The following is a 13,244-nucleotide window of genomic DNA, read 5'->3' on the forward strand; positions in this document are numbered from 1 at the left end:
GCCTCGGTCTGGGTCTCATTCACATGAATGGAGGATGGGAAATAACAATTGATTCAGCTATTAGTGCGTTTTACAACTTTAACAACTTAATCTTATAAATAAGGGCTATTCAAGTGTTCGTACTGGGAAGTTGATTCACCTAAAAAAAAATTATCCGCTGAGTTACAGACGTCTCTTTCCCAATGTAAGTCTATGGGATAAAGTCTTTTTGGGCCCAATGGCATCACGGAAGTTGTAGTACCGCCGTTTGGCTACTACAAAAGTTGGGATCGACGACCGGCGCGCTTCGTGGGGGCTTGTTTGTTGCGCACTAAGTGAAGTGACTGATTCATGACGTGATGTGTCACAATCATATCAGACTCTCTATTGGCACACAGCTAACGTGGGTGGTAGTAATGGACACAATATGCTTGTTTTATTGGCGCAAATGGACCCCATCTGTAGATATGTACTTTTTAATGATACAGCACAATTTTATAATTCATAGCAAATTATTTCACGGACCCCCTGACAGAGTGCCACGGACCCCTGGGGGTCCCCGGTCCCCGCTTTGAGAATCACTGGCATTTGGACAGGAGCATCTCTTATCTGTGTAATGCGAGTGAAAACAGATATATGTCGTAAGGGTAACTTTGCAGAGCGTGGTGTAGATTGCAAAAGATTGCAGTGTCCAAATGTATTCAAATATTGACATGATGACGCAAAGAATACAGGGTCACATGGGAGTGAGTCATGTTAAGCTGCGAGAGAGAGGCTCCTGTCCTTGGTTGTGGCCTTAGTTGACGGTTGATCAATCACTGGAATTTCTTGGTTGACTGGATTTAGTTTAGTGCTAATGATTGAAAGCCGGACTGTATAGAGAAAGAGGTTTTCACAATTGAGTTAATAAGTAATGTTTTTTTGACAAAACAGTTTGTTTGTTTTTTAAATATCTTTTAATCCAGTACAACAACAAATATATTGAAAACATCTTCCTTCTTGGCCCCTTTTGCTTTATTTAGTTAATTTACCACAGTGCATTTGTTTGATCTATCTTTGTCACCATCTCTCTGCCAATGTCAGCAAGTGAAGTGAAATCCCCCATCATCGTCCCAAGAGTTTCAACTGACCCTGACATGCATTGCCGCTTCTGCACCTTCCAGCCACTGTCCCGTGAGGAGGCTCTAGAGGAGCGCTTCCTACTAGACTCCATTGCTTGGCCTGAAACTCCACCTTTAACAGCTCCTGTTTCCCTGGAGCAGACCAGTGATCCAGCTCACAGCACCTTCACCATTCTCCCAACGAGGGGAAGAGGACAGTGGCACGTAGGGGATCAGCTGGAGGTTATCATACAAATTTCTGACTTCCAGGGCCGTCCCAAGAAGTCTGGGGGGGACTTCTTACTCGCCCGGCTGCACAACAGGAAGCTTGGTGCAGGTGTGGCTGGGCAAGTAGTGGATCATCTTAATGGGAGCTACTCTGCTGTATTCTCTTTACTCTGGGAAGGAGACGCGCAGGTTGAGGTAATGCTAAAAACTATCATGTTAAACTTTCCAGTGTGTAGGATTTAGTGGCATCTAGCGGACAGGTTGCAGATTTGCAACCAACTGTAGAGCCAGTTTTTGGTTTGTCTGTTCTGGGCAACATGGCGGACTCTTTGGAATAAGACCCACTCACAATGTAGATATGAACGGCTCATTCTAAGCTAAAAAAACACAACAATTCTTAGTTTCGGGTGATTATGCTCTAATGAAAACATTTCTGCCAATAGATCCCCCTAAATCCAATGCACTGTTTCTCTAAATGTGATGGTACTTTAGGTGGTTTTAATTTTCTAATTGATTGTTGAAGTCCAATCCCCTTAGTTACTGTTGCCACGCCTGTTAACTTTCACTTCTCGCATGGCACATACGCAGTTTGAAATGATAACGGTGGCAGATTTACCACTAAAAATGTTGTCTTTTTAGAAACAATTTAACTTTTTCATTTCGGACAAAAGCAAGGTCTCATTACTGGCCACAGATTGCAGATTTTTAATGAAAACTCTTGTTCTCTATCCTATCAGGTGACGCTGGTTCATCCTAGTGAGGCCGTCACAGTGTTGCGCAGGCTCACCAACGAACAGCCTGACAGGATTTACTTCAAGAGCCTCTTCCGCTCAGGCTCACGCTCTGTAACTACCATCTGTAACGTCTGCCTACGTCCAACCCAGCAGCCGCTGTGCAACTTCACTGACGTCCGTACAGGCGAGCCTTGGTTCTGTTACAAGCCAAAGAAGTTGAGCTGTGATGCCAGGGTCAACCACGTCAGGGGAGGATACAAACAAACCATCAAGGCCAAGGAGGAGAAGCTCTTTCAAAGGTGATTTTTTGTAACTACAGGCCATTAAGATTGAATCAAAAGTTTTTAAGTTCATTAAGTTTTACAGATAATACATCTATTTCTTTTGCCACTTGGGAGCAGCACAACAAGCTATTGAGATATGATCATCTTATGAAGTTGAGATGGCTTAAGTGTTAGCAAAGGGTGGACTATTTAAATCTAGTAGACATGGAGGAACATTAGCATTCATTTGCAGTTGAGTTAACGCTACCTGGAAAGTCCAATACGCATTCACCTTTTAGCTCTAGTTTGGTCTCCACCAACTCTTTTTTCTTTCAAGCAGTTGTTTCCCATTTTAGAGTTAGATTTTTCTAGTTTTGACTGATTTCAAATGTTTGTTCTCTTTTCTTGCATTCATGTTGTTAATGTCGTGTGTTGAAGACACATTTTATTATGTGTGCATTTCTTCAGTGGTGTCAACATGAAAGTCTCCATTCGGGTTTCAGGACCTGCCAGTGTCACCGTGTTGCAAAAAAAGGAAGGTAAAGCATGATTTTTACTACTGCCATCACTGCCTACGATAATAATATTCAATAATAATTAAAAACTGAATGTGCGACAGATGATGAAAGTAAAACTGACAGAAAAAATAAAGTGCAAAAATTTTCTTCTGGGTAGCGTTCCCCTTTAGAGGAACATATTCAGCCCAATTTGAGAAGAGCACTGGGCGCATGGAGTACTTGTTCATGAACGTTAGCCGTGTACCTAGTCCCTCAGGACTAAGGATAGTCCATAAGATGTTCATACAATCACTTTATATCTTGGTTTTGGTCTTTTCATGTGATAACCCACCCTTATCCTTTAACTTCCTCTCAGCTCAACCAAAGGTGCAGAGCACCAGTGTGACATCTGGTCCTTCTGGTTATTACTACCAGGATGTGTGGCAAGCATTAAGTGGAACCACAGTTCGCCAATTCAACACCGCTGCCATGATTCAGTGTCTGAAAGGCAAGGTGGTCCACCTGCATGGAGACTCCACTATCAGGCAGTGGTTTGAATCCCTCAACGCAGCTCTACCAGGTAGTTGATCCACGGGGGATTCCACGGGGAACAGTTTAATTTTGTTCCCACTGAAGCTCATTCTGTTACCTCTGTAATACTTTTAGATCTGAAGGAGTTTGACCTGCACAGCCAGAGGCAAATTGGACCTTTCATGGCCTTGGACTATGTAAACAACATCTTGGTGACGTTCTGCTGCCATGGCCCTCCTATCTGCTTTTCCAAGGTCCCAACCAGCGAGCTTCGTTACATTGCCAATGAACTAAATGGCTTAACCGGAGGTACCAACACTGTTGTAGTTTTTGGCATCTGGTCTCACTTCAGCACTTTCCCCGTGGAGATCTATATCCGGAGGCTGCAGAGCATCCGCAGGGCGGTGGTGCGGCTGCTGGACAGGGCTCCAGGAACGCTGGTCGTCATCCGCACCGCAAACCCAAAAGCTTTGACACTTTACGAGACAATAACCAACAGCGACTGGTTTTCGCTGCAGCGTGAAAAGGTGCTCAGAGCCGTGTTCAAAGGACTGAATGTTCATCTGATCGACGCCTGGGAGATGGTTCTGGCCCACCACCTGCCGCACAACCTCCACCCAGAACCTCCCATTATTAAGAATATGATTGACGTTCTCTTGTCCTACATATGTCCTCAAAAGGGTGGCTAGAATATGTTTTGTTGGGGGGAAGAAGTGAGGATTAAAGCACACGTTGAGTTTACATGTTATCTCTGTGTTTCTACCAAGTTCTGCATTATTCCTTCAGCAGTACATGCACAGACTAGACGCCGATTCAACATGCTGCATCGGCCGAAAAACCTCCGACACAGGCAGACTAGAGCCGACGGTGTGGGGCACAACGGAAAAACTACCACAAGCTGGTCAACGGCCGATCGTCGGCTTGGTGCGTCAGGTCCTTAAAGCTCACTTACACGTTAGAGGGTTAGGTTTGTTTGTTTTATTACAAAAACAAAAGTCTAAAATGACAGTTTGTGGTAATGCGCTGGACTTTTTCTTTGCTGAGCACAGTGACTTTCTGGAGTCTCCGCTGGTTGTCTGGCAACCTAAAATCATCAGTTATCCGGCAGTCGTTTTCAGTCCAAAATGGCGGAAGCCTAGCTTTGCTGCTGGGCGCTGATGTTGCAATGGAACGAACAATTGACTTCTCACTTCTTGGCAATAGATACATATTTTGGTTTTACAAAAACATGCAAATCTGTCTCAAATCGACCCTTGGGGTGGTTTATACACCAGATACTGTTTTTTTCCAGCAGGGAGGGAGTTTCAGTGAAGCATAAAACTGCAACTGGATTCACTTTTAGAAATGCCTTAATATTAAATAATATCTACCTTTACCTCAACGACCACATATTAATGAAAATCTCCATCAAGAGATATGTCTGTGTTTTGAGGCTCCAAAGAACAGAAACAGACTATTTTCATGATGTAACAATGATATATTTGCATGACGTCAACTTTGGTATGACGTTCAGAGTATTGATGATACACTGTTAAATTACATGTAATTTAAAGATGTTGCTGTTACAGAATCATTAATACTGCAGGAAATGTTAACAGAGTTCTGCTTTTGGCTGTGGGTTGGTGGGAAGTTGTACTTTTTAGCATTTCTTTATATACTGTATAAAAAACCTATATGTAAAATGAAACGGGAATAATCATATGAATGGAGATTATTTTTCTTAAAATTCTCAAATATTATTAGTATGAATATGATCCCTCTGTGAAGTGTTTTCACTGTTAATCCCATGGTGTGATGTTCTAACAGGAATAAAAAATGTTTAGACAAAACAAGGGGTTCTGCAAACAAAAGCATTTAATGAAATTTATTTATATTCAGTTGTTTCAAAATGATATAAATGGACTTCGACTTTGCGAGCTGTGCTCTATATAGACTTTCATTCATAAAATCAGTCAAAATCCTAAGCAAACATCAAAAATAACAAAGTAAAAAATATGATTTAGCTCTTGCATCCATCATTAAAGATACAGTAGGTAACTTTAAAAAAAAAAACTTTTTGTCATATTTTTCTTTGGGCACGGTGGAATCTTGCAAATGCCATTAGGAGCATTAATGTGTTGGGTCCTCTCACTCAGACTTGATCATCATTCTGGTGGCCTTCACGGAGTAAGGTGCAGGAGATTTCCAGGTATGCCAGTGGAGGCCTGACCCCCAACCGATGTGATTACCAGCTGGATGCCAGTCGCCGTGCAGACTGGCAGATCCGCAGCTGCTGTACCACCAGCCACCACCGTCTGAAGAGGCGCAATCCATTTGAGCAATGTCTCCAAAGATGCATGGGGAGCAGTCGTCACTGTCGCGGTCGACGGTGCTGAAGCGGAAGCCATTCTGGTCAATGCCTGGATAGGCACTGCGGATGGCATCAGCTTTGGACAAAGTTGCAAACCATTTAAGGAAGTTTAGAATGCTTTAAAATGCTTTGTAACGCCCCTTGGCATTGGCGTCACACCCCTTCGCATTGGCGTCACGCCCTTTGGCATTGGCATCACGCCCCTTGGCGTTGCTGTCACACCCCTTATGTTTGGCATCAAAACCACTACAGTTACCCTCGGTATCACTTTAGGTTTAGGCAACTAAACCCTTTAGTTTAGTTTAGGAATAAACTATATTGTTGGGCTTAAAACTACTACGTTTGCACAGTGAAAATGACACTGAACATTGTGAACACGGGACACAAACGAACAGGGGACAAACATCATCACACATGAATACAATTGGACTCATTGGATCCACAAGATTCTTCACCTATTGTAACTAGAAACCCCATAGTATGTGTCTTAGACTGTCTTATTATGGACAGGGCTTCTGTATGGAAGTTTCATGAAAATGATACCTTTTTCGGAATCTGCTTAATCTGATCCTACTTCGGTTAGTGATTTCCTGAATTTCCTGGGGACTATCGACACGGGCCATGACGTCATGCGTTGAGTGTGATCATTTATCAGTTTAGAATGTCCAACTCCATCCAGTTCTGTTTCTTTTGTGCTCACTCAACAATCTCTGATTAAAAATTGATTAGAACATTTTTTGTCAGTCTAGTCAGTGCATGGGTTGCCTGAATGAAAAAAACAGGACTTGATAGAAACACAGAGATAACAAGTAAACTCAGCATGTGCTTTAATCCCCACTCCCCCTCCCAAACAAACACACATCTAGCCACCCTTTTGAGGGCACATGTAGGACAAGAGAACGTTAACCATATTCTTAATAATAGGAGGTGCTGGGTGAAGGTCGTGCGGCAGGTGGTGGGCCAGGGTCATCTCCCAGGCATCGATCAGATGAACATTCAGTCCTTTGAACACGGCTCTGAGCACCTTGTTACACTGCCACGAGTGCCAGTCGCTGTTGGTTAGCGAGATAAAAAGCGACAGAGCTTTTGGGTTCCCGGTTCGGATGACGACCAGTGTGCCTGGAGCCCTGTCCAGCAGCCGCACCACCGCCCTGCGGATGCTCTGCAGCCTCCGGATGTAGATCTCCATCGGGAAAGTGCCGAAGTGAGCCCAGATGCCAAAAAATACGACAGTGTTGGTGCCTCCAATTAAGCCATCTATTTCATTGGCAATGTACCGAAGCTCGCTGGTTGAGACGACGACAATACGGATAGGAGGGCCGTGGAAGCGGGACGTCAACAAGATGTTGTTTGCATAGTCCAAGGAGATGTAAGGTCCGGCTCTCTTCGGGCTGTGCAGGTCAAACTCCTTCAGATCTAAAAGTATTACAGAGGGAACAGAATGAGCTTCAGTGGGAACAAAATCAAACTCTTCCCAGAAATCCCCGTGGATCAGTTACCTGGTAGAGCTGCGTTGAGGAATTCAAACAGCTGCCTGACGGTGGAGTCTCCATTCATGTGGACCACCTTTCCTTTCAGACACTGAATCATGGCAGCAGTGTTGAATTGATGAACTATCGTGCCATCTAGTGCTCGCCACACATCCCGGTAGTAATAACCAGAAGGAGCAGATGTCACACTGCTGCTTTGCACCTTTGGTTGAGCTGGGAGGAAGTTGAAGGATAAGGGTGGGTTATCCCATAAAAAGACCAAAACCAAGATATAAAGTGACTGTATGAACATTTTATGGACTATCCTTAGTCCTGAAAGACCAGATACACAGCTAACAGCTGGTGCCACGTTCATGAACTTTTAGCCTAGTGCTCCATGCTACCAGCGCTCTTCTCAAACTGGGCTGAATACATGTCTCTGCAGGAGAATGCCAGAAGAAATTAGTATGTTTTTTTCAGCCTGTTTTACTTGCATTGTCTGTAGCACATTCAGTTTTGAATTATTATCGTAGGCAGTAAGAAGAATCATGCTTTACCTTCCTTTTGTGGCAATACAGTGACACTGGCAGGTCCTGAAGACCGCATGTAGACTTTCAAGTTAACACCGCTGAAGAAAAGCACACACAATAAAATATCTCTTACAACATAAAGATAAGCAAGGAGGACAAACATTTGGAATCATTCAATGAAGTTAAAAACTAGAAAGATCGAACACTAAAATGGAAAACAATTGCTTGAAAGTTCATTCAACATTACACAAATCTTGACCTCTAAAAATCAATTTTTGTGAGTTAAAGCTGCACTAATTCATATTTTCACACATCAGACCGGTAATACGTCATCCAGACCACGCCCCCTTTTGGGGGAAAACAATCCTGTGTCCCTTATAGACGGTAAAACAAACCGGTAATAGTAATGTGTAATGTCCTAAAAAAGATATAATAGAGGAGCTTTATGGCTCCAAAAGTTAGCTACTGTTATGTTCCGTTTGTTGTGTCTATTTATGTCTATGTTAAGCGTCCTTGGGTTTCTTGAAAGGCGCTATATAAATTATTATTAATTAATTTACAATAAACAAAATGCCAGTCCTGTCTCTCTGCTCCCTCACCTTTGAAAGAGCTTCTTCTCCTCGGCCTTGATGTTTTCTTTGTATGATCCCATGGCGTGGTTGACCCTGGCATCACAGCTCAGGCTCTTTGGCTTGTAGCAGAACCAAGGCTCGCCTGTACGGACGTCAGTGAAGTTGCACAGAGGCTGGGTTGGATGTAGGCAGACGTTACAGATGGAAGTTTCAGAGACTGAGCCTGAGCGGAAGAGGCTGTTGAAGTAAATCCTGTCGGGCTGTTCGCTGTTCAGCCTGTTCAGCACTGGGATAACCTCAACGGGGTGAACCAGCGTCACCTGATTGGATAGAGAACCAGAGTTTTCACAAAGCCTTTCCAAAACCAAAAACAAAAGAGGTAAAGTGCAACAAATGAATGTATTAAAGTGGTAGTAGGCAGAATATTTTTGGCATCATTGGGCAAAAATTCCATAATAACCTTTCAGCAAATTGTAATTCAATTGTATTCCGAGAGAAAACTAGACTTCTGCACCTCCTCATGGCTCTGTTTTCAGGCTTTAGAAATTCTAGCCCGTGATGGGAGACTTTGGCCAATCACGGGTCATTTCACATTTCACAAACTGGTAAAGTTAGGGATTGATCTCGAATTGATTTTTATTAGTTAAGGTTAGACATTGATGTTGAATAGTTAAGGTTAGGATAGGTCATCGGCAGCGAGTCTCGCAAGAGTTTTTGCAAGTTTTTGCAGCTCTCAGATCAGATTTCTCAGTTTGCGGGCTCCTATCTAGACATGACCGTTATCATTACAAACGGCATGTGATGTGCGAGAAGTCAAGTTAACAGCCGTAGCAACAGTTTCTAAGGGGAGCGGGGCTTCGCGAACAATCAGAAGATTACAAATACCTACAGTATAATCACATTTAACATGATATGATTTTTAGCATTACCTCAACCTGTGCGCCTCCTTCCCAGAGTAAAGAGAATACAGCAGAGTAACTCCCATTGAGATGATCCACCACTTGCCCAACCACACCTGCACCAAGCTTCCGGTTGTGCAGCTTGGCGAGTAAGAAGTCCCCCCCAGACTTCCTGGGACGGCCCTTGAAGTCAGACATCTGTATCATAACCTCCAGCTGATCCCCTACGTGCCACTGTCCTCCTCCCCTCGCTGGGAGAATGGTGAAGTTGCTGTGAGCTGGATCGCTGGTCTGCTCCAAAGAAACAAGTGGAGTTTCAGGCCAAGCAATGGAGTCTAGTAGGAAGCGCTCCTCCAGAGCCTCCTCACGGGACAAAGGCTGGAAGGTGCAGAAGTGGCGATGCTTGTCAGGGTCAGTGGAAACTCTTGGGACGATGATGGTGGAGTTCACTTTATGCGGAAACTGGAGAGAGAGAAGATGACAAACATGCATCAGACAAACGCACTGAAAGCAAATTAACCAAATAAAGCAAAAGGGGCCAAGAAGGAAGATTTTTCCCATCCCAAAGCTCAAATTAACTTTGGGGGGGTTGATAAGAACTGTTGATCTGTTAGCTGCAGGAATTTCTACCTTTCTCAACTTCCCCTTTGGCCCTTACTCAATTGCACAAAATCAAATGGTCAAGGTTTTCAAAGTGTTGTTCACTGCTCTCTAGCTAGAGGAGCTGCTGCTGTCACCAGGTCAAGGTGCAGCATTGAGAGGGTAAATACCATTGAACTGCATTTATTTGCAATGAAAGAACATTACTGTTGCTGAGCCACATTGCATTTGAAAATATCCTGAAACCTGACTAATATTAAACATTTCCAACAGGGTCCACCCTTCAAGCAGACCCTCTAAAACCAAGTTCTCACCTCCAGAACATCCATGTTACGTAGCACATAGATCGAGACAAAGAGAGCCAGAAAGAGGAAGATGACTCCGTACTCCTTTCTTATACAAGCTCTGGCCTTCATGATAGTCTTGATCTATGACTGCAGCAGGTTGTGACCACTTCCTCTGGTACTGGATTAAAGAAGAGATTTATTAAAAAAATTAAAACAAAAAACATAGGGGTTACTGCTAAAAACTTGAAATTCCTTTGATTAATCAACCATCAACCAAAGAAAGCAGCTTCCTCTCTTGCAGTTTAACATGATTCAATCTATCCCGCACCCTTTGCCACGTCATGTAAAGAAGTAAATTCAAATACATTTGTATTGTGCTGTCTTTGACAACCTGACACCACACGCTGCAAAGTTACCCTAACAACAAGTTGCACAAATATCTGTTTTCATGTTCATTACAGAAGCAGAGAAGGGATTTCCAGCACAACTTCACCTACTTCCAAGGTGCATGGAGATGGGAGTCTAAAGAAGTAAAACTCCAGCAACTCCAGTAGTATGCAGATCACCTGTATTGTTAGACCAACATGTTTCAGCTTGTGGCCTTCATCAGGGTCATCATACAATACACAAACAAATTTGAAAATATAAAAGACTACCAATCATATACATCCACTCCCATGTCAGCCAATGAGGCACACATAGATAGACTGGATAGATGGTCATGTGGCTTTCGGCCAATCACATTCCCAAACTGGCAGAGAGGTAAGGGGAGTGCCCAATAAAAGACATGGGTGATATCATATTTGGTCCTCATGCACTAGAGAGGTGCATTAAGAGACAGCACTCAGACTTGTGCAGAAGAGGTCTTAACCCAGTGGGCCTATTTAGTGTGGCATCCTTTGAAAACAAACAAAAAAACTATAAAAGCTAAGATTATGATTAAAAAATAAATGTTTATATATTATTTAGATTAGGGCTGTCAATCAATAAAAATATTTAATTGCGATTAATCGCATGAATGTCCATAGTTAATCACGATTAATCACATTATTTCATCTGTTCAAAATGTACCTTAAAGGGAGATTTTTAGTCAAGTATTTAATACTCTTATCAACATGGGAGTTTGCAAATATATTAATGCAAATGTATGTATATATATTGGAAATCAATTAACAACACAAAACAATGACAGATATTGTCCAGATCCCTCACAGGTACTGCATTTAGCATAAAAAAAACACACCAGTTGATTCCTTAGGTTTTCTAGTTTGATACCTGTATCGTCACTCTAGCTTTAAAACTGAGCCCACTCATACTCATAAAACATTGCTATTTAACAAAAAATAAAACAAGTCACTACAACAATTTGTCAACACCATTACCACCCAGCTTACGTCTGTCACCGCCAAAATGAAAACTATGAAGGAAACAATTCTGGACTTACAAAGACGCAGTTTTTGTCTGCCGGACAGGTATTTGGAGGAACCAGTGATGCACCTTTTGAACAACAATACAAGCACCTGTACGTCAAAGGACTGAGAACAGATGTACAAAGGCTGCTGACAACCGTCTGCATCACATGGGACAACTGCAGGTTTGCTGTAGTAAAAGAACATTCCTTGCTGTAGCTGTAACTGATGAAATGACTGGGAGAGAAGTAAAACAGCATTTTTTTGCTCTCCACATGTTGTTCAGTGCATTTAATGTGCCGAGATTTGATGTGTGCACTGGGCATTTCTGTAAAAGCCTCCCCTGATGGCACTGAGATAGTTAGGGAAGGAGACTGTAACTTTGTACTCCAGGCACTCCTAACTATTATTTTTGATTTGACCGAGTCACACAGGTCACTAAAGATCTCTCAGCATTGTGTGAAGCTAACATCCCCCACCCTCCACGTCTGACAAAAAGAAGGAAGGAAATATGCACTGCACTGTACTACAGGCACACCCAAGGTTCAGCTAAATCCTATGCAGAAAGATTTTTTAAGACTTCACATGCTCAGGTCAGGATTTCAGAAATTTTTTGGGGAAAAGGTTTTTGCACTGGATTAGTTGTATTAAGACCAGAGGAACAAATTCTGTTTAAACAAAGTGTTTGTCCACATGTTTCTCTAGCCAAACCTAAAGACGCCTCTTTGTAACTATGTGGTCCATTTACAACCATCTGTGCAGAACTCTATGATTGGGAAGCAGTACCCGATACGCCAGGTGTCAGTTATTCAAAGAAAGGGCAAGTTGCATATGTGTACATATGACAGGGAGATTGCCTTTGCCTTTGACAAACCTGATGTTGGTTTAATGAATAACACCTAAATCAATGTACAGGCCTTATCAGAGACAACATCCTTTAAAGCCAGAAGGTATAACACAGGTGTTTAAAGCTCTAAAAGAGAAAGGAATAATAATAGCATGTCCCAACTCACCATGTAACACTCCTATTTACCCAGTGAAAAAGGCATCGCCCTCCAGCAGCTGGTGGATGGTCTAGGACGTACCGGGTGTGAATGCTGCAATCCAGCCACGCACACCTGTAGTAGTGGACCGTCTACAATTTTGTTCCATCAACAGACTGCCTAGAAGTAACCGGCATCCGTCCAGATCTAAAAGACACACCCCTTGACATGAGCCATTTCATTTACTTTGTAGATGACTCCAGTTACAAATGTCCAAAGCTCAAGTGAGTAATGTGGCCTGGAAAGTGACTGTCGAAAACATTAATGTTTCACTTCCCCTTCTCCCCGTCATATGCACCAGTTAACATATTTACATAAACTTCTCTTGTGGTTTCTTGAGACCTCTACACCCAGACAAAAACAATGCATTACTGATCCTCAACCCATTCTGGCTCTGCTTTTCAACAAAATGATAACTAAAATAGAACAAAATTCAAGATTTCCAGCAAACATGAACACAGCCACAATTTCCCTCCCCCTCAAACCCAACAAAGACCCAACCTTGCCGTCAAGTTACCGTCCCATTTCTCTCCTCAACGTAGATACAAAAATCATAACAAAGGTACTAACTCACAGAATAGAAAAAAGTCACTCCATCCATAATTCACCCAGATCAAACCAGCTTTATCAAAGGTAGACATTCATCCAACAACACACGTAATTTAGTTTAATTCATTATTCATCTTTACAGTAAGCAGGAACCATCATAGCCACCTTGGATGCAGAAAAAGCCTTTGACAGAGTAAACTGGAA

The 13,244-nt window shown here is 42.6% G+C and overlaps 2 protein-coding genes across 4 annotated transcripts; one reads left to right on the forward strand and one right to left on the reverse strand.

Moving 5' to 3' along the window:
- Nucleotides 1-941: 941 nt before the first annotated feature.
- On the forward strand, nt 942-4,073 carry LOC119482571 (NXPE family member 3-like). Its single transcript, XM_037760227.1, has 5 exons — nt 942-1,502; nt 2,045-2,340; nt 2,773-2,843; nt 3,178-3,381; nt 3,468-4,073. The coding sequence occupies exons 1-5, from the start codon at nt 1,056-1,058 to the stop codon at nt 4,019-4,021; spliced, it is 1,572 nt and encodes a 523-aa protein (XP_037616155.1). The 5' UTR covers nt 942-1,055; the 3' UTR covers nt 4,022-4,073.
- Nucleotides 4,074-6,082: 2,009 nt separating this feature from the next.
- On the reverse strand, nt 6,083-12,594 carry LOC119482570 (NXPE family member 3-like). 3 transcript variants are annotated; one of them, XM_037760223.1, is made up of 7 exons: nt 12,462-12,594; nt 10,067-10,217; nt 9,183-9,614; nt 8,281-8,573; nt 7,709-7,779; nt 7,182-7,385; nt 6,083-7,098 (listed from the first exon to the last, which is right to left on the reverse strand). In XM_037760223.1, exons 2-7 carry the CDS (start codon nt 10,166-10,168, stop codon nt 6,545-6,547), a joined length of 1,656 nt encoding a protein of 551 aa, XP_037616151.1. In that variant the 5' UTR covers nt 10,169-10,217; nt 12,462-12,594; the 3' UTR covers nt 6,083-6,544. The 3 variants fall into 3 exon arrangements, with proteins under 3 accessions (XP_037616151.1, XP_037616153.1, XP_037616154.1); XM_037760225.1 differs by lacking the exon at nt 12,462-12,594 and adding an exon at nt 11,484-11,538; XM_037760226.1 differs by lacking the exon at nt 12,462-12,594 and adding an exon at nt 10,537-10,696.
- Nucleotides 12,595-13,244: the final 650 nt, after the last annotated feature.

Source organism: Sebastes umbrosus, chromosome 23, assembly GCF_015220745.1.
Source record: "Sebastes umbrosus isolate fSebUmb1 chromosome 23, fSebUmb1.pri, whole genome shotgun sequence".
NCBI lineage: Eukaryota > Metazoa > Chordata > Actinopteri > Perciformes > Sebastidae > Sebastes > Sebastes umbrosus.